The sequence below is a fragment of the Zalophus californianus genome, chromosome 9 (assembly GCF_009762305.2).
Source record: "Zalophus californianus isolate mZalCal1 chromosome 9, mZalCal1.pri.v2, whole genome shotgun sequence".
Classification (NCBI taxonomy): Eukaryota; Metazoa; Chordata; class Mammalia; order Carnivora; family Otariidae; genus Zalophus; species Zalophus californianus.
In genome coordinates this window covers 773205-793553 of record NC_045603.1, presented here as the reverse complement: position 1 = coordinate 793553, position 20349 = coordinate 773205, and the positions used below count along the sequence as shown (strand labels likewise).

The 20349-nt window shown below is 62.4% G+C and overlaps 1 protein-coding gene across 1 annotated transcript; it reads left to right on the top strand.

The window, feature by feature from the left end:
• Positions 1-5058: 5058 nt before the first annotated feature.
• PIM3 (Pim-3 proto-oncogene, serine/threonine kinase) lies at positions 5059-8225 on the top strand. Its single transcript, XM_027595594.2, has 6 exons — positions 5059-5407; positions 5518-5627; positions 5728-5778; positions 5862-6231; positions 6800-6976; positions 7060-8225. The coding sequence occupies exons 1-6, from the start codon at positions 5323-5325 to the stop codon at positions 7245-7247; spliced, it is 981 nt and encodes a 326-aa protein (XP_027451395.1). The 5' UTR covers positions 5059-5322; the 3' UTR covers positions 7248-8225.
• The last annotated feature ends 12124 nt before the right edge of the window (positions 8226-20349 follow it).

Genomic DNA, 20349 nt, shown 5'->3' with positions numbered 1-20349 from the left:
TGGGATGCAGTGTGAAAGCACCAGGGGCTGAAGTGGGAGTGCGTGAGCGCGCTGAGCACAGGCAGGTGGGCAGCAAGTACTCACTAAACGTGCATCTCCAAGGCCATACTGTCTCCTGAGCTCCCGTTTGCTGGGTCCGGGCCCTCGGGGGTCTGTGCTCTGGAGACCCTGGGGATCCATCTGTAGGGGGCCGTTCCTCCATAGCCTGAGTGTGGTCTGAGTGGCCCGGGCCACAGCCCACGGACTGTCCCAAGACAATGTCATCACTGCTGTAGGCCCTGGGCCCCAAGGCCCCTGAATCCCTCCGGGACTCAGGACACCAGCCCCTTCCCCTCTAGAGAGACCTCCCAACTGGCTCCAAACGGCACAACTCTGGTCCAGTCCTTGGCCCTGCTGTTGCCCCAGCCTGCACCCTGTTAGTCACAGGTGCTGAGAGCCCCCCACACCCCCCCCTCTGTTCTCAGTCAGCCTTGGAGACTCAGCTGAGCCGGGCCTCCTCCTCCAGGAGGCCCCCACGTGGGACCCGCTGCCTGCACACTTCCTGGACTGGGGCCAGTGAGAGCTGCATGCGAATCAGAGGCAAACACAGGCGCAGCCAGCTTCCGGCTCCTCGGGGATCCCCCTCGTGGCCCCTTCTGGATCTCTTCCTCATCTGCATGCTGGAGGTTGGAGCAGAGCGGGGGCGAGGAGGCTGTCCAGCCTGGGCACCATCCACAGAGGCTGTTGGACTCTCCGTGGCTAGATTCTGAGAGGCTGTGGCAGGGTGTGGAGTCCCCAGAGAGGGCCGCACTACCACCCTGGACCCTGTGGACGGGCCTCCAGGGCACGCAGGAGGGGCTTCGGGGGGCTGCCCTCCCCAGTCCCATCCACCTGGACTCCTTGGCCTTGAGGGTCTCAGCTTGGTGGGGGTGGAGCTGCCAGGGTGTACCGGGCCTCCCCGTCCCAGGAAAATCCTGGACTCTCGATGGCACGCGGGGCTTGTACCCAGGACAGCAGCCGTGAGAGGGCTATTGTGTGCCACGGAAAACCCCTCCCACACGTCTCCCTGGATCCTCCTCCTGGGCCCACACAAGGGTGGTCAGAGTCCCCAGAGACGGAGAGACCCAGGCTAGGAGAGGTTGGGGACGTGCCCATGGTTCTGGCAGAGCAGGGACGTGGCCTGACTGGTGGGTGGGGGCTGGGCTGAGGCTACTCGGCTTGGGTCAGAGCGGAAGGCCCTGCGGGGGAAGGAATTGGGGCGGGGGGCAGGAAGGGAAGGCCAAGAGGTGTGAAGCCCCAGCTCAGTGTCCGGGAAGCTGGTACGGTGCACACTGCATACCCCGGGGGCAGCCCGATCCCGATCCCAGGCCAGAGGGTCTGTGTGAGGAGAGGACTCCTGCCGTGGAGGCTCACTGTTCCCATGGCCACCACCGCCAAGTCCGGCTGCACTTGGGTCAGCTCTCCTGGGGACCTGGTCTCTCTCCAGGTTAGGCCTGGACACTCCCTGGGCTTCTTTGGTTTTTCAGGATCTCCTTGGCCAAGAGCGCAGTGAGCCGTCGCCAGGCCTCAGTGGCTTGTGGGATAAACACTCTTCAGTAGGTGGGGTGTCAAGCTCTTGAAGGCAGCCTGGCCTTGACTAAGGGTCAGGCCAGGCTGGGGTCTCCTGGGCAGGGAGGCCAGAGTTCACGCAGGCCACCACTGCCCGCCAGCTTCCACTGGTTTTCACCCCACCCCAGCCCAGGCCTTACCCTGGGCTGCCTTTGGGAAATGTTGCAAAACCCTGGCCCAGTTCTGCTGGCTCCCCTCCCCAGCGGGGGAGAGGCCACACGGACCTGAGGCGAGTGGAGGCCAGAGGGGAGGCCCTCCCTGCCTCACCAGCCTGCAGCTGTGTGCGGGCGCTGGAGGAGGGGCAGCCTTGCTGTGCTGCTCGCAGGCTGGGCCAGTCACAGAGCTCTCAGGGCCCAGCTGGGGGCCGGGGCGCGAGTGGGTGTCTGGGAGACAGCAAGCCAGGTGCACTGGCTGGGGACGGGACAGCCCCGGGAAGGCCAAGGGTTCCTGCAGTGGGCGTGGGGGCCGGAGGGGCTGAGGGTGAAGGCTGTGCCTGTGGCCAAGTCACTGGGCCTCACCTGACGGCCAGCTCTGCGGGCAGGGGCGGCTGCACAGTAATGGCGGCTGGGAGCCGGGAAGACTGGCCTGGCTGAGGCTGGGAGCGGAGTGGGGGGGGGCGGGGGGATGGCACAGAACCACGGGTCTGGGCGATGGATGGGGGGCGATGAGGGATCCTGCCGGCCTGGCCTAGGTTCAGGGATATGAAGAGGCCGGGGCAGCACTGAGCCCCAGGAAGCCCGGAGGCCGGGGGGTCCGGGGGAGCGTTGGGGAGCACCCCCCAGTATGTGCCCTCCCTCATTCCCCAGCTGTGATGATGCCCAGCTCTGTGGGTGTGCTCATGAGTGTGAGAGTGTGCATGCGTGTGTGAGACACAGACTGTGGGTGACCCCGGCCGTCTTCTGTCTACCCCCTCCCCCTTCGTTGTCCCGGAGACCAGCCGGCTCCAATCACCATGGCAACAGTGCAGCCCCTCCCACCAGCGGGACAGCGTGACCTACGGGGTCAGGGGTTTCCAGGGCCAGGGGGCCGGCAGGGATCCTCCGGTAGAACCTGCCCTGCCCTCCACCTCAGGCAACAGCTGCGTGGGGAGGACAGGAACTTGAAGAGGCACCTGGCTCTGGTGCAAGGCTGCCCCTCTTAGCCGGACGGCCCAACACATGGAGATGTCCACAGCACAGTGGCCTAAGCCCCAGACACCTTGAAGGGCGACGGGAGGCCAAGGGACACGACCTGACTCTCTGTGGTCAGTGGGGCAACAAGATAAGGCCCAGCACCTCCACCCCATTGAGCCCACTGCTGCCGCCTCTCCCTGCCATGTGTAGGGGTGTCCTCAGCCCTGCTGCTCATGGACTTGCTGGCCTGGGCCACACCTGCCTGTGGGCTCCAGAGCCCACCATCAGAGTTTGAGGAGCTGTTGACAGGACACACGCACCGCCTCTTTCTGAAGAAGTGTGAGTGCATGCTGCTCTGAGTTTGGGGAGACTCCAGGTCTTTAGATCAAGATTCTGGAGCTGGGGGGGGCCCTCCCCAAGGCTGACTGGCAAGGCTGACTCCCCAGGCCAGGGACCCGCTGGGCACACAGACCAGAGCATAATGAGGAGGACTGGCCTGGAGGCTTGCATGAGGGGCTGGGGGCCCACTAGGGAGGCCACCAGAGACCTCAGTCTCTGCCCATGGAGTCAGGCCTGCCTCAGAACCACATCTTGCCATGATCATCACCTAGACCCAAAAGACCCTCCATCAGTCCCACCCACCCCTCCCCTCCCAGACCCAGCACAGGCCATAGGTCCGGAAACCCACTACAGCCTGACCTGAGGGTACTCGCTGTCTGAGAGGCAAGCTCTGGGACCCTCTGCTGGTCCTCAGAAGGACCCACAAGTGGACAATAGCCTCTCCTCCTTTGCAGGTGCTGTGTGGATTCAGCCAAAGGGGTGGGCTCCTGCCTCCTACCTTGGATCTGACCCTGTGGGGGATCCTGCCCTCACAGGCCCATGCTGCAGGATGGTAGATAGAGCTCCTGTAGGGCAAGAACCTAAGAGCCGGACCAGTGTAGGTTCCACTTTCTGATCTGAGTGGCAGTGAATGGCAGTGAAGGGCGGAGCTTGGGGGAGGCTGGGTGTGCTGAGGGAGCCAGCAGCCCAGCCAAGGCCTCCGAGGCAGGTGAGTGTGCATGCTTGGGGGGCACACCTGAAGGCTGTGGCTGCCAGGTTAGACGCCAGCCTGGCCCACGGGTGCCACAAAGGCCACACACAGCCCCTACAGTGCCAGCACCATGGCCTCCAGGCTACCCCAACCCTCACCCCTCTCTGAGATGAGGAAGGAGCCAGTGTGGAGGCCGGGGAAGGCTCTTCTAGGGCTACTGTGGCTGGGAGACAGCTGCTCACACCGAGTGCTGAGCAGCTCAGGCTGGTGACCTTGGGCCGAGGTCAGCATCTTCTAAGGGGTGACCACATCACACAGGTGATTCTGTGTAGTACTGGAGGTCCAAGTGGGCCTGGGCCGTCTCTGGCCCTGACTGCAGTGGTCAAGGTGGAGCCCCTAGTAAAGGTGGTCAGCCGCTAGGCCTGGAGAACAGCCAGGTGGGTGGAGAACAGGAACGGGTGCTCCAGGTACAGGGACAGCAGGGCAAAGGTTCCAAGGAGGGGAGGCGTGGCCAGGTAGGACCTCGGGCTGCGGGCTTGAGGTCAAGCCCCGGTCAAAACGGCGGCCCGGGGTGAGCAGGGGGCGCCCGGGGCTGGGTCAGCACTTATTCCACACCAGGGGCTGCGAGTTCCCGAGCGCAAACGCTGAGCGGGGTCCCCGCGGGGGCGGCACCGCCTCCCCGCGCTGGGCCAGCGGCGCGCGAGGGTGAGCGGACTGCCGGAGACCCACTCGCACGGCCCGAGGCACAAGGGGGTAGTCTCCAGGACTCCCGCCCCTGTTCGGGACCCCCAGCTCGTGACACCCCGCGCGGTCTAGACGCCCGCTGCGGGCACGGCGGAGGCGGGCGCGCGTTCTGCGGTGACCTTCCCCGGCACAGCCTGGGGCGGGACCTGCGAGTCCCCGCCCCGCCCACGCGCCGCCATTGGCTGAGGCTTCGGGGCCCTTTGGAAACCCCGGCTACCATTGGCTCCCACGGCCCCGCCCCACACGCCTCGGCCACCGCCCGCGCAGGAGCCGCGCGTGCGCCGTGTGTGTGTGTGCGTGCGCGCGGAGGACTGACGTGTACGGTCGCGCCACGCTGTGTGCCTCCGCGGCTCTACTACAGCGAGCTAGTTCCAGGCGGCCCGCCACGCACCCCTGGCCCACCGGCCCTCGTCGACCCGGGGTGGCGGCGCCCGGCCCCGCCAGACCGTCGCCCCGGCCGCCTGCGCGCTTTCCCGGGGGCGACTCCGCTGTGCGGAGCGCGGCGGAAGGGGGCGGGATTCCTCTCGCCCCGCCCCCGCGGAGGGATACGGACGCCGTGGTCCAAAAGCCCGGGGCGAGGCGGCTGGGGCGTGTGAGCGGCTCTGTGCTGCGCGTGCACGCGGTCCACGCGCGGCTCGGCCCGGGGCCACTGCGCCGCGCGGACTGCCTCGCCCGAGCGGGTCTCGGCGCTCCCGCCTCGCCGCCGCGGCCGCCTCCGTCCGACGCTCGGGGCCCCGCGCGGCACGGGGAGGCCGCCCTCTCGCGTCTGCGGCCGCGCGGGGAGCCGAGCCGGGTGAGAGGCGGCGGACCGCCCGGGGGCCGCGGGCCCGCGCCCCGCTGCCGCCCGCGATGCTGCTCTCCAAGTTCGGGTCCCTGGCGCACCTCTGCGGGCCGGGCGGCGTGGACCACCTCCCGGTGAAGATCCTGCAGCCAGGTACGCGCGGGGCCGGGGAGCAGGGACCGGGGACCGCGGTCGGGGGGACCCGGGCCGGGGGCTGGGGCGCGCCGGGCCGCACCAACCCCTCCCGTGCGCGATCCCCACAGTCAAGGCGGACAAGGAGAGCTTCGAGAAGGTGTACCAGGTGGGCGCCGTGCTGGGCAGCGGCGGCTTCGGCACCGTCTACGCGGGCAGTCGCATCGCCGACGGGCTCCCGGTGAGTCGGGCCACCGGGCGGACCCGGGTTTCTCGCCCACCGCGCGCGTCGTCGCGTCTCCGCCGGGCCTGACCATCCGTGTCCCCCCCCCCTTCTCCAGGTGGCCGTGAAGCACGTGGTGAAGGAGCGGGTGACCGAGTGGGGCAGCATCGTAAGTGCGGGCACCGTGGGGCGGGCGCTGGGGGCGGGCCGCCGCGGCTGGGGGCGCGCTGACCGATCGCCGTGTCCCTCCAGGGCGGCGCGGCCGTGCCCCTCGAGGTGGTGCTGCTGCGCAAGGTGGGCGCGGCGGGCGGCGCGCGCGGCGTCATCCGCCTGCTGGACTGGTTCGAGCGGCCCGACGGCTTCCTGCTGGTGCTCGAGCGGCCCGAGCCGGCCCAGGACCTCTTCGACTTCATCACGGAACGCGGCGCCCTGGACGAGCCGCTGGCTCGCCGCTTTTTCGCTCAGGTGCTGGCCGCCGTGCGCCACTGCCACAGCTGCGGGGTCGTGCACCGCGACATCAAGGACGAGAACCTGCTGGTGGACCTGCGCTCGGGCGAGCTGAAACTCATCGACTTTGGCTCGGGCGCGCTGCTCAAGGACACGGTGTACACCGACTTCGACGGTGAGCGCGCCGCTGGCCGGCAGGGAGGCCCGGAGGGGCTGGTGACTGTTGGAGGCCGCGCGCGAGGGGAGCGGGTTCGCGGTGGGTGGGGGCGAGGGGCCGGCTCGAGACTGCCCCCGCCGGCGGTGCTGGGGCGCGACCGCGGGCGGGGGCGGGGCGCTGGGGTCCGCGGCGCGGGGGTGCGCTGGGAGCGCCCGGGCCTCCCCCTGCGTGGGGCGGACGCTGCGTGCGTGCCGAGCGGGGGCGGCGCCGCAGAAATCCCCGCATTGCGGAGCGCGGGGAAGCCGGGGCTACCCGCCCCTGCGGCGTCCCCCCCCCCCCCCAATCCTCAGCTCACATCTGTTTGTTGTGAAACCCGAGCCTTCGCTCATGTGACCCGCCCCTCCCCCGGCCCGGCGGGCCAGCTGGGGAGGCCGCGCCCGCCGGGTTTTTCCAGGGTGATGACGAGCAAGAGGCCCGGAGACCGGCTGCCGCCCCTGGCCGGGGCCTCCCAGGGGACTAGTGAGAGCGCGGGGGGCTCGGTGCTGGTCTGTAGGGCGGATGCCCTAACGCCCGTGTGTCCCCCCAGGCACCCGGGTGTACAGCCCCCCCGAGTGGATCCGCTACCACCGCTACCACGGGCGCTCGGCCACGGTCTGGTCTCTGGGCGTGCTGCTCTACGATATGGTGTGTGGGGACATTCCCTTCGAGCAGGACGAAGAGATCCTCCGAGGCCGCCTTTTCTTCCGGAGGAGGGTCTCCCCAGGTGCGTGGTGGGTGCGGGGGCTGGTGCTGGGAGCTGAGGGGCCTAGGAGCCAAGGAGCTGACCCCGCTCCCTCCTCTCCGCAGAGTGTCAGCAGCTCATTCAGTGGTGTCTGTCCCTGCGGCCCTCGGAGCGGCCCTCGCTGGACCAGATCGCTGCGCACCCCTGGATGCTCGGGGCCGAGGGGGGCCCTGCGGAGAGCTGTGACCTGCGGCTCTGCACTCTGGATGTGGACGACGGGGCCAGCACCACGTCCAGCAGTGAGAGCTTGTGAGGAGGAGCCCGGGCCTGGCTTGTGGGAGCCGGAGGGACCGATCCCGCCTGGGCTGTCTGCCTCTTGCAAAAGCAGTGACCTCTGACTCCCGGTGACCTTTGCCTTTGGCACCGGGCTGTTTTCTTTGCTTTGAGTGCCTTTTCGAACGCTGCTCTCACGGGACTTGGTCTTCTCAAGCTTTGTCTGTCCAAAGACGCTCCGGTCGACGTGAGGTCCGGCCTGGGCCGGGCAGGTGCGCGACCCCGAGACTGTCCCTGTCTTGCGCTGCTCTGGGAGGCAGCCGTCCCGGCCCTCAGCGCCTCCCCCGTCGGACCGTGTTGGACCAGGAGCATGTCCTGTGGCCTCATGTCACCGGGGGCTCAGGCTCCCTTGTGCCCACCCCCCCCCCCCCCCCCCCCCCGCGCCCGCCCGCCTCCCGTGTTCGTCCGGGCAGGTCTGTGCACAAGCAATGCAACGTCGGGGCTCGCTCCCTGTGCGCGCGCCTGCAGGCGGGGTGTGCGCGCTAGCGCACGTCTATTTATGGTTTTGACCCTGAGGAGGGCTATTTATTGTTTAATTTATTTGTGGAGGTTCCCTCCTGCCTGCGCCCCCGCCTTCTTCAGGCCCCGGAGTGGGGGGCGTGGCTGTGTGCGCGGACCCCAGGTCCTGATCCTACCTGCGTCTGTCGGAAGATGGACTTGTACAGTGGCTAATTTAAGGGGCGAGGGAGACTCCGCCCCCTGGGGCTCTATGCCTCGGGGGGAGCGGGGTGGGGGTGGGTTTTAAATTATTGACCTTGTACAGTCTGCTTGTTGGCTCTGGAGGCCGGGGGGTGGGGGGGCAGAGTCTCAAGCCTTTAATTTATTGTAGCAGCTGTGTTTCCGTGATCCCGGTGTGCGTAGGCATCGAGGATGGGGGTTTCTTTCAGTTCAAAAGTGAGATGTCTGGAGATCATATTTTTTATACAGGTATTTCAATTAAATTGTTTTGTACATAACAGTTACTCTGTGTTTATTGGATAGAGTGGTCCGGTGAAAGGAGTCCCTGGGCAGCCCCCTCCCTGCCTCCTGTGGGCAGACAGCAGCGTGACCAGGAGCTAGGCTCTTCCCTCCCGGCCAGAGGGCCTGGCCTGTGGTGCTTGGCCTCCTTGCCAACCCGTTGTCTACTCCTATGGCCCCAAGGACATGCCACCCCTAGTCTGGAGGCTTGTGTCTGGGGGTGGCCCCAAGGGGACCGCCTTGGCTTCTGTTCCCGGAGATCCCCGGCCAGAGGTGGGAAGAGGAGGTGGCCTTCGCTCAGGCCCCTCAGGCAGAAGTGTACAGGGAGAGGGGTCCGCACTGTTCCACAGATGGCTGGAAAGTGTTCTGAAGGATGAGTAGAAGTTTGCCGGGTGGAGGGGGTGGAAGGCATTCCTTGCACAGAGAACGGGGGTGGGTGGGGCCAGGTGGGGGGGCAAGTGCTGGGAGGTCAGGCCTTGGCCTGACAGTTGAAGGGCAAGGTCGTGGGTGGAAGCCACGGCCAGGTCTAGCTGTGGAAACGTGGCCCAACCACAGCATGAAGGGCAGGCTGAGTGGATGGCCTGGTGACATCCGGCCCTTACGTGGGGCCCTCAGCTTGGCGGCTCCTGGTGCTGGAGCGAGTGAGGCAGCCGTTGGGCCTGCGGAGTGGCCGTCTTGGTGCAGCAGGACCCGGGGCACACAGCCCGGAGCCCCCAGAGGCCTGTCACTGGTCCCACAGCCCGGGTGCCATCTACGTGTCCCGTCCACGGAGCATGCACACCCTCGCCTGCCCCAGTACCCGCTAGTGGGCCCCCGGGAACCAGAGCGGGTCGAAGGAACATCCCAAGACCGCAGACAAGAGCAGTCTGGAGGAAATGAGACCAGCCTTTCTGGGCAGGGGCGGGGTGGGGGGGCTCCTGGCTTGGTCTTGGCCCCGCAGAGAGTCAGTGGATGTTTGTGGCCTGCCTGGGGCCTGGGGAGCCTTTCCCAAGGGATCCCCGGGGGCGGCCCCCCAGCACGGGCAGATTCATGACCCGGGGTGTTTGGGGAGACAGCCCACCTGTTCTGCCGCCCTGACCTGGCTCCTCCCACACCCCTGTCCTCGGACAGGGAGCCCAGGCAGCAGCCTTGGGCCACGTGGGCTGGAGTCCGGGGTGGGGGGACACACAGGGAGAGTTGATGATAGTGCCTGCAGCATCTGGGCCTCCGCACCCTCCTGTGGTGACGGTGACTCACACGGCACTGTGATTCCCAGCTCCCCCACTTGCCAGCTGAGGGTGCCAGGCCGGTCTTTTCACCGCCCCCTCCCCCTGCATTCGCCCACCCTCATCTGTACATACATCCAGCCGTCACTCATGGAGCTCATGTTTGGGGGGACCCGAGTCAAGCCCCCGGGCAGTGCCAAGACACCTCATCCTCAGGCACCCAGTGCCTGTGGCTTGGGGGCAAGGCACAGGTCTCTTGGACGTCCTGAGGAGGGCTGGTCCCTGGCACAGACGCAGTGACGGTGCTCAGGAGGGCGCAGGGTCGCACAGGGTCAGAGGCCTGTGCGCGTGCAAAGTCGGGAGGTGAGTGGGAGAGGCTCGCCCCGCACAGGGAGTGCTGGAGCCCCTGGGGCGCAGACACCAGGGGACGCTCTGTCCTCCACCACACGTGCAGAGGCTACCACCCACCCAAGCACGAGGCCTGAGTGTCCCTGAGTTCGTTCCTGGGGCGGAGGGCACTGTGCTGAGCGTGGGAAATGCTGGCATCCTCGGAGGCTCCTCAGCCCTGGCATCCCTGTCTGTCCGGTGATGCCGTGAAGGTGGGGCAGGCTCAGGCTGGCCGTGGGTGGGCAGCCCTGGGTGGTGGCCACCGATGGGTTCGTGGGATGCGGATGCCATGGCCCCGGGGCTTCTCGTGCCCCGGATCTGGTGGATGCTGCTGAGGGGAAGCCCAGGTCTGTGTGTGTCAGGGCAGTCGGGCAGGTGGACGTGGGCTGGGGCCAGGGGGCGGGCCCCACGTCAGGCAGGAGGTGGGGGGCCGGTACCTATGAGCCTGGGTGGAGGGCCCACCCCATAGAGCCTGCCCCCCCAGGGCAAGAGGGAGAAGATGGGGGGTGGGGATGGCAGGGTGACAGCTTGGCCACCTCCCATTCCCTCAGCCTAGCCCTGCACCCCTCTGTTTCCATGCTGACTGCATCAGCCTGGGCGCCCCCGAGCACCCAGGGCCATGGGACACTGCAGCCTGCCCAGTCCTGGGGCATCGCAGGCAAGGGCGCTCAGCCAGGTCGTGCTTGGGGAAACTGAGGCCTGAGTGTCCAGGACCTTGTATAGGTGCTGGAGTATGACTCTGGCCCCCACTGTGGTACCATCACATGTCAGCAAGTGGCTGAGAGCCAGGCTGCAGACTCCCGTTGGGGTGGGGGCCTGCACCAGGGGCTGCATCCGGGGCCCCAGCGGTGGGTGCAGGGCGCAGGCCACAGAAGAGGCAGAGGATGCAGCACCTGTGGGGGAGCTTTCCTGGCTGCAGGGGTACCCCTAGAGTAGATTTCAGAGAATCCATCATGGGCAGAGCCCCAGGTCTGAGACACAGACAGAAGCCCAGAGCTGCAGCTGGGAGGCCCTGCCCTGTCCCACCCCTGCCACCTGACCCCCAGGCTGTCCACTCTGCATCTGGGTGCTCCCATCCCCGGCTCCGAGACACAAAGCTGGAGCTCGGTCAGGATCCGAGGGGCCGACCTGCACCCTGGGGCCTGCCCTCGCCCCAGCCCCTGCTGGGGCCTTCTCCTGGCTCCTGGGTGGGATTTGGTTGGGGGCCCTCAAGCCCCCCCTAATTCTGAGCCCCTCCCACCCTGGAGGGCAGCCTCCAGGGCTACAGCACCCCGCATCAGGGGCCAGGGGCCAGTGAGCCTATGCAAGCCCCAGGGCAGGGTGCTCACTTGGGCCTGGGACCTGTGGAGCCTGGGGTGGGCCAGTCTCTGACTCCCCTCCCCCCATCTGCCACGGTCCCACTTCTGGGCGCTGGGGGTCTACAGAGGGTGAGGGGCTGGGGAGCTGCCACGGGCCCCTCATCCCTGAGTGGACAGCACTCTGCAGTCCCTGGTACCTCCGGACCCCCTCTGCTGGGGAAGAGTCTCAACCACTCATCAGACCGGCGCTGCTGAGGAGCCTGGGGTTGGGGGGCCAGGAGAAGGGTGTCCTCTGACCTGGGGCCTCTTGGGGGTCTGTTGCCATGGGCAGGACCCACCCCCCTGAGGCCCTGGGATGGTGGCCGTGTGCACGGCTTGGGGCTGGCGCAGAGGGGACAGTGGCCCCTGAAATGCTGGCCTGTCCACTCAGACTGGGCTGTCAGTTCTGCCCGGCCGCGTGGTTCCCACTGTCCTTTGCTGGCCGGTGCCCAACCCACTCATCTTTTAATATCTTGGGTCCATTTACTATCAAGTCTCCTTTAGAGCCACTTGGTCGAGCTCTTCACAGCGTCCATCCTTCAGGGACGCCCCTTGGGGTTGCACGGAATCCAGAAATCATCGTGGAAAGAACCAAAGTCTTGAACCGAATGCAGGTCCTGTCTTGGCCCCTCTGGCTCCTTCCCTCCTGGAGCAGTACGCTGCGCCCCGTCTGCAGTCCGAGCTTCGATTGGTTTGCTCCTGGCCAGGCCCCTGAGGCGCGGGTGGATGCTGGCTGTGCCCACAAGGTGGTGGTGCGGCGTCCAGGCCCTTTGCCCACTGGCCTGAGACCCCCGGTTTCTGGGAAGAGCGAGGCCGGACTCAGATCCAGAACAACTCTGTGGCTGTTGGAGTCTTAAGTTTCTTTTCTCCAGTGCAGTCCCCCGAAACGAAACCTTGGCATGGCTTTGGTGCCAAAGCTTCACGGAAAAGGGAAGTGGTCCCTGGCAGGACCCCAGGAGCCCCACCTGCCCCTCCCGGGCATGCAGAACCCAGCTGGTCAGGGAGCCCCCGTGCTTGTGAAGTCCATGCGAGAAGGAAGTGTGATGCGGGCTGTGGAGGCAGCTCCCGAGGTGGGCAGTGGAGGCCTGGATGGGCAGAGGCTCAGGGGACCTCCACACCGCACAGGGCCCCAAGAAGAGCAGGACGGGGCTGCACCCCCCCCACTGAAGGCACCCTGGGGCCCTCTGGAGAAGGCCTCTGGAGGGGCACCGTGTGGGTAGTGATGGGCACGTCTGGGCCGGAAGTTGCAAGCAAGCTGTAAGGAGGGTGTGAGCCAAGCCTGGCACTTGTCCATGGAGCTGAGGGATGGCCAGGAGCTCGCTGGGCCCCCATGCGTCTGCCCCCTGGCTGTGGCCGAGGGGTGCAGGACCCAAGTGGAATTGCTAGCCCTGGGGTTTCTCAATGGGCCCTTAACTCTCCAGAGGCCTCTGATTAGGGGGGTGGAGGGGTGCCTGAGCCTCCAGCACATGACTTCCAGGCCAGCGGCTTTCCAGGCAGCCTTGGCAAAACCTCGAGCTTTGATTACACAACTGACCCCCGGAGTTCCTGGCAGTCAGGCCTGCCGAGCAGGGTGGGGGCAGGGCCTGCCCCTCCAGCACCGGTCACTGCCCTCCTCTGGGCCCAGTCCTGGCAGGAAAACTCTTCCCTGGAGGCCGAGCCCCACATATTGGCCAGGGTGGGGGGGTGGGATGGGAGGTCCACTCCTGGATCAATGAATAGGGGCCTCCTTTGGGGGTGGGTCCCCCGTACCCAACATTGAATGAGCCAGGCGGAGGAAGCTGGGGCAGGGGCCCATCACAGGTCAGAGCCTCCAAGTGGGCCCATCTCACCCCAGGAGGACGGTGACCTGGGGCGGGACAGCAAGGGGAGCTCCCTCTGATCTGGCCTCTGGCCCCTCGCACCTGTCCTTCCAGGAGGCTGCATGCCCTGATCTGAGGCTCAGGCTCCGGGACAGGCAGGGAGCCCCACCCCGACTCTATGTCACTAGTCCTGCCCACCTGCCAGGGAGGCCCCTCAGGCTGCCCTGTCCTGCCCCACCTGTGCTGCCCCTGAGCTGTGCTCCTTGGGCTCCTCACCCAAAAACATTGTGCTCGGTGACCTGCACCCCACTGGCCACCTCGGCAGCGGGCAGGAGTGTGGGAGAGGAGAGGTGCAGGCGCCCAAGGCCAGGCCCAGCCCAGCGGCTATCTCCCCTCTCCCTTGTGGCCTGTGAGGCCTCCACCAGGGCTGGCCCCCAAGGGTGAGAAGATGGGGCTCCTGGCAGGCGGTGGGACCTCCCCGGATTGCAGATGCCCTTGGCCCTGGGACCCAGAGACCAGGAAGGGCTGAGAGACTCCACCTACTGGGCCAGGCCAGGCAGGAGTCAGGGATGCTGGACACTGGGTGCTGCCCCAGGTGGTGTGATCCTGGAAGCATGAGGGGACCGTCATGGGACCGTCCACTTCACCATCTGGGGGCGCTGGGGCTGGGGTGCGTGCAGGGGGCCAGGATCCCGGCGATGGCTGCATCAGGATTCAGGCCATGGCACGGCCTGCCCTGCAGCTCCCCACGTGCTAGGGAGCACACGTGGAGGGGGTCCACACCCTCACTCCATGCAGCTCTCCAGAGGCCACCCAACCTGGGACTCCTGCCCCTTCCCCATCATCTGGTTTCTGCTCACCAAGCCTCTCCTGTGTGAGCTCAAAGGGCCCTTCTCACTCCAGAGAGAACCAGACCTTCCAGATTCTTGGGGGCTCACACTGCCAAAGGGACAGTGACCCAGACAAACTGGCACGACAGTTTTAGGGTGTGACCGGGACACAGGGCAGTGAGGTTTTCAGGGGTCACCATCAGCTTTTCTGCAGAAGTCAGGGAGAGGGGGCTCCGGCAGAGGGAAGAGCAGGTGCAAAGGCCCCAAGGCAGAGATAGTAGCCCAGGCCCATCTTACTCAACAGAGGAACAGGAGGGCAGGTGTAGGAGGGGTTGCAGGGTCTCCGGGGCTCTTCCCCAGGTTTGCTCCATGGCCTGAATTCCCCACCAACAACCTGCTACAGGTAGGGTAAACTGAGGCCCTGACCAGAGCCCCGGGCAGCCCCGGCCTCCCTCCTCCCGCGAAGAGGCAGGGGTTGGGACAGAGGAGGGGCGCCCATTGCTGCAGGTGCCACAGCCCACCGCACCCTTCTCAACAAGCCAGAACGGTGAACAGGCACCCCACAGCTGGGGACCAGGCAAGGCCCCTCAGCTGGCCCAGGGCCTGGGCTCACTCTGGAGCAGGGCAGGGGCCGCTGCAGCGTCCCGGAGTCCAGAAAGGGCCGGGAGGACCCATCGGGCCACAGAAATGGTGTGTGTATGCCCATAAGTGTGCATCATGCCTACTTGTGTGTGCCAGTGAGTGTGCTTGCCGGCGTGTGTGGGTGTGCACAGGTGGGTGGAGGGGTCTGGGTGTCCGTGCAAGCAGATCCATGCACATGTACATGTGTGTGTCTTCTGTGCGGGACCTGGTCTGGGCAGAGCCCGGCCCACCTGCTCCGCAATGCATCCTCCTGCCTATGGCTCCCTGCGGTTCAGGGCCTGTGCGGGTGGGGAGCAGACAGAGGAAGGGAGTGTTTGTACCGGGCTGCAGAGCAAGGTTCTGCCCACCAGGCCCTGCTGCCCAGGGCTGCTCAGCATGTGGTGGCCGTCACCTATGAACCAGGGCTCGGGCTCACAGGCTTGTCAGCCTGTGTGTAGGGACCACCTGAAGCCCCAGAGGGTGTTCAAGAATGTCCTTGGGCCACTGGTACATCCTGGGCCTAACGGAGCCACTGAAGGCATCTGGGTCATAGGAAGTGGGGGTTCCCAGAGGGCTAAGATCTGAGGCAGGAGGAGGGGGGTTCAGGGGCCAAGGGGGACCTGCCGAGTGAGGAGGTGAGGATGGGGGCTCTGGGGGTGGGGCATACAGGTCGCCAGGGTGACCTGGCGGGGGAAGGTGCACGCAGATAAGAGAGTGACATGGAGCGTCCAGACGCAGGCAACCTGCGGCCAGAGTCGGCCTGCAGGTCTTCAGCATTCAGGCAAGGAGGAGTCCTCCAAGTCCAAGGCGGGCTGGGTTCCAGGCGCTTTGGGACGTAGAAGGTCAGTCGGACCCAAAGCTGGAAGACCCCACCCACACGCCCAGGAAGCCCCCAGGGCAAGTACAATGACAACCCCCACCCCCACCCCACGAAAACCTTCTCTGGCTCAGAGCACTCTGGCTGACCTTCCCTGGCCGACGGTGCCTCTTGCCCTGTGCTGAGTGGGGTGCTGGAGGCCTGGGGGCAACTGAGGACTCAGAGCTATGGTCCACTGACCTCCCCACCCCCCTACCCTGGCCCCGTCTCTGGGACATTCTGTCCCTGTTCTCACCTCATGTGGTCACCGGGGCCTGGCCACTCTGTCTGCCCCGCACCTGACCCCCATGCCTGGCGGCTGCCCGCGCCACCAAAACGTGCTGGGTGGATTAGCTGTGGGCACTCTGAGCTGGCCGGCGGGGGCTCTGGCACCAGCAGCTGGGGGACCAGGGACACCGGGGACCGGCCGCTGCCCTGGTGCCAGGGTAGGGGGGGAGGAGAAGGCCAGGCCACAAGGAAGGACTAGCTGGGGCACCATCTCTAGGACCACGGGCCCAGCTCCCGTGAGGGCCTCCCTGGCCGGGCAACCCACAGAAAGCCTGGTTCCGGGTGGGCTGGCTTCCCCCACCTGACTCCCTCGTGCGCAGAAAGGAGCTGAAGATGGGTGATCCCCAGGGCCAGTGGGGCTGGGCTTTGGGGAAGTAGGGGCTGAGCTGGGGCTGACACGCAGTAGGTGCACATTGCCATGTGGGCCATGGTGGCTGTCACCTTTCTCCCCGGCCTGCCTCAGTGGCCTCGTCTCTGGAGACCATGGGGCAGGAGGAGCCCCGGCCTGGAGGTGGGCAGATCCCAGGACACGTTGGGGGCACTGTGACCCAGTGCTCGGGGCCAAGTCCACCTCCACCCGTGCCGCCCCCTGGCCTCTGGTCGTGGATGCTGTGCCTGGATGCCTGCTGGGCTTACAGGTCCTGCTCCCCCTCCCCTTGGGTCCCCCGTTTCTGCTCCCCTCACGCCTGCCATCCAATGGTGTGCAGCTACTGGCAGGAGCCGGTCGGACACCCCAGCCTCCTCTCCCACCTAAGCCCAAGTGACAACACACAGGCCCTGCCCACTGGCCACCACATGGGGGACCTGGCCCCCCGATTTCCTCAGACCACCTCCAGCCCCCTCTGGTTCCATATGGGGAAGCCAGCAGGGAGCAACTGTCCAGGTCTCCGTGTATCTGAGGAACGGCACCTCCTGGGCCTGGGGTCTCCTCCTGCTCGCTACCAAGAGGTCAAGCCCCTAAGCCCATCCCCCACCCCTTCCCCTGTGGCCCTCCCCAGCGGGCCAAGGTCTGCAAGGTCCCTACACATGGAGTCCCCCCTCACAAGGGCCTCTCTCCTGTGCACAAGAAGGTAGACACACGGTGCGTTGTGCATGTGAGTGTGTGTGTGTATGTGTGGTGTGTGGGTTTTGTGTGTGGTGTGTGCATATGTGTGGTGTGTGTGTGTGGTGTGTGTGATGTTGGGTGTATGGGGTGTGTGTGTATGTGTGTGTATGTGTGGTGTGTGGTGTGTGTGTGTGTGTTTGGGGGTGTGCATGTGTGGTGTGGGGTGTGTGGGGGGTGTGTGTATGTGTGGTGTGTGTGTGGTGTGTGCGGGGGGTGTGTGTGTGGGTGTATGTGTGGTGTGGTGTGTGTGTGTGTGTTTGGGGGTGTGCATGTGTGGTGTGGGGTGTGTGCCAGGTGTGTGTATGTGTGGTGTGTGTGTGGTGTGTGCGGGGTGTGTGTGTGTGGGTGTATGTGTGGTGTGGTGTGTGTGTGTGTGTGTGTGTGTGTTTGGGGGTGTGCATGTGTGGTGTGGGGTGTGTGCCGGGTGTGTGTATGTGTGGTGTGTGTGTGGTGTGTGCGGGGTGTGTGTGTGTGGGTGTATGTGTGGTGTGGTGTGTGTGTGTGTGTGTGTGTGTTTGGGGGTGTGCATGTGTGGTGTGGGGTGTGTGCCGGGTGTGTGTATGTGTGGTGTGTGTGTGGTGTGTGCATATGTGGGGTGTGTGTGTGTGTGTTTGGGGGTGTGCATGTGTGGTGTGGGGTGTGTGCCGGGTGTGTGTGGTGTGTGGTGGCTCCAGGAAGTGGGAAGGATGGGGGGGGCACACCCACAGCAGGGCGCCCTGGGGGTAGGGTCCAGGTAGCCTTCGGCTGTCAGCTGACTATACTTTTAATGAGAAACAAAATTCTTCTTATACAAATGCTCTGAGCCACTTTAAACATTTCTCAGAGAATCAAATGGAAATCTAAAAAAAAACCCCAGAAGTATTTTTAAAACAGCTTTATGGAGGTGTCATTTACATACCATAAAACCCACCCACTTCCGACAATTGCAAGGATCCACCCACCACTCAATGATTTCAGTCGATTCAGCCAGGTGTGCAGCCAGCAGCACAGCGCAGGTGGACAGCCTGGCGGTCACCTGCGGCACCAGCCGTCACTCCCCTCCGGCCCCAGCACCTGCGCTCCTGCCCGTCCAGCTGCGTGCGCGGGGCCTCCCAGGTGCATGGAATCACACAAGCGCGGTCCGCGGGGCGGGCTGCTCCGGCTGAGCTTACCCATTCTGAAGTCACGCATGTTGGTTCCCGTACAATGCCCGCTGTATGTGGATGCGCCGCATTTTGTTCATCTGTTCACCAGTTGATGGGGATTTGGCTTGTCACATTTTGACTGTTACAAATAAAGCCGCTAGGAACCTTTCCTGTACAAGTTCTTGTGTGCACATATGTTGTCATTTTTCGTGGGTAAATACCTACGAGTGGAATTCCTGGTCGTATGGTAAATTTATATGTGACTTTTGAAGAAATTGGCTCTCCATTTTACTTTTCCACCAGCACTGGATGAAGGTTCCAGTGTTTCCACACCCTTGTCAACACTTGTTATAGTCTTTCCTTTCGATTAAAGCCAGGGTGTGAGGCGCTGTTGGATTTACTTTCAATTTGGATTTTCCTAATAACTAATGATGCTGTGCATCTTTCCAAATTGGATTAGACATTTTACCAAAGAATATACCCAACTTCCCCCCTCCTTCCTTGGTTAAATGTCTAATAACTTTTTTTTGCCTGTTTTTACTTGGTTGTTTGTCTTACTTTTGGTATTTTTAGATTTATATTTGTTTTTAATTGTGGTAAAATACACATAACAATTTTAAGTCTATGTTTATTCTTAAGAGATTTTATATATCTATTTATTTTAGAGAGCGCTCACAAGTGGGTGCGGGGGCACAGAGGGAGAGGCAGAGAATCCCAAGAAGACTCCCCACTGAGCAGGGAGCCCAATGTGGAACTCGATCCCAGGACCCTGAGATCATGACCTGAGCCCAAGGCAGATGCTTAATGACTGAGCCACCCAGGCGCCCCTATTTCCAAACTTCCAATTCTGTTCCATTGATCTATAAGTCAGTCCTTATGCCAGAACACACCATCTTTATTGCTGTAGCTCTATAGTAAGTTTTCTATATTTAGCAACTGTAAATTCTACAAATTTGTTCCTTTTCAAAATTGTTTGGCTATTCTCTGTCCTCTGTATGTCCATACAAATTTTATGATCAGATTGCTAATTTCTGCCAAAAGAACCCCAAACACTCTCACTTTGATAGGGATTGCATTCAAACAAGTTTGGGGAATTTGCCATTTTAACAATATTGAGTTTTCCAGTCCATAAACATTAGATGTCTCTCCATTTATTAAGACATGCTGTGTAGTTTTAAGTGTAGGAGTCTTACACTCCTTTTGTTAAACTTACTCCGAGGTATTTTATTCTTTTCAATGCTGTTGTGAATGGAATTGTTTTCTCAATTTTATTGTTGAATTGCTCATTGTTAACACAAAGAAATGCAGTGGATTTTTGTATATTGATCTTGGATCCTGGAACCTTGGTGAACTTGCTCATTAGCAGCCTTTTTCCTGTATGTCCTCTTGCCATTTGGCCCCAAACACGTCACAAATACAGAAGTGGACAGTTTCTGGTTGGAGGAAAAGGGAACCTTAGGTAACTGGAAAGTACCAGGAATATAATGGAGAGAAAGAAACTTAGGGAAATGAGCCCAGGAGATTAAGTTTCGGACTCCTGGGCTCTCCTCTAATCCACACATGTGTGGATGTCATCCTAATTGGCATATCAAATAGTTGGAGAATTGATCTAATAGGTAGGCCACCACTCAAGTCTCAGAGTGACCACTAAGTGGTGCACATGCAGGACGGCCCTGATTAAAACCACAAAGACTTTGAGTATTGAACTGACATTGGAACCACAGCCCGCAGGAGACTAGAGCAAGACTGTCAACACTCTCCATAGGGCAGGGGGAAGATCCAGAGTCTCATGATGTCTCAAAATGTCCAGGATAGAAACTAAAATCACCTGGCAAACAAAAACCACGAAAATCTCAACTCACATGGGAAATGGGAATAGATACCAATGATGTGATAACCCCGATGTTTGAATTATCTGACAGGGACTTTGAAGCAGCTTCATACAAATGCTTTAACCAGAAACTGCAAACAGTCTTGACACAAATATTAAAATAGAATGACTCAGCAAAGAGAAAGACATAAAGAAAAAGCAAATGGAAATTTTGGAACTGAAAAATAGAATAACTGAGAGGGGAAAACCCTTCACTCACAGGATGGACTCAATACCAGAACGGAGATGACAGGAGGAAGTCAATGAACTTGAAGACATAGCGACAGAAATTCATCTGAGCAACAGAGAGGAAAAAGATGTAAAAAAAATGAACAGAGTCTCAGGGACCCACAGGACCCAACAAGAACAGGGCTGTGTTTGTGTCATTGGAGTCCCAGAAAGAGGAGAAAGACTATGGAGCTTAAAAATATTTAAGGACATTATGTCTGAAAACTTCACAAGTTTGGTGAAAGACATAATCTTACAATTCAAAAAGCATAGCAAATCCCATCCTGGAAAAACTGAAAGGAATCCACACTAAGACACTTCATAATCAAATTGCTGAAAACTAAAAACAAGGAAAAAGTCTTAAAGCAGCCAGAGAAAAACTATGAGTTACCTACAGAACAATGATTTGAATGACTGGACTTCTCATTAGTAATACATCTTTTCAGTGCTGAAAGAAAAGAACCATCAGTTCAGA

Coding starts and splice junctions, on each gene's coding strand:
- PIM3 (XM_027595594.2), top strand. CDS start 5,323: ATGCTGCTCTCCAAGTTCGGGTCCCTGGCGCACCTCTGCGGGCCGGGC. Junction 5,779..5,861: donor TGACCGAGTGGGGCAGCATC/GTAAGTGCGGGC, acceptor GTGTCCCTCCAG/GGCGGCGCGGCCGTGCCCCT. Junction 6,232..6,799: donor GGTGTACACCGACTTCGACG/GTGAGCGCGCCG, acceptor GTGTCCCCCCAG/GCACCCGGGTGTACAGCCCC.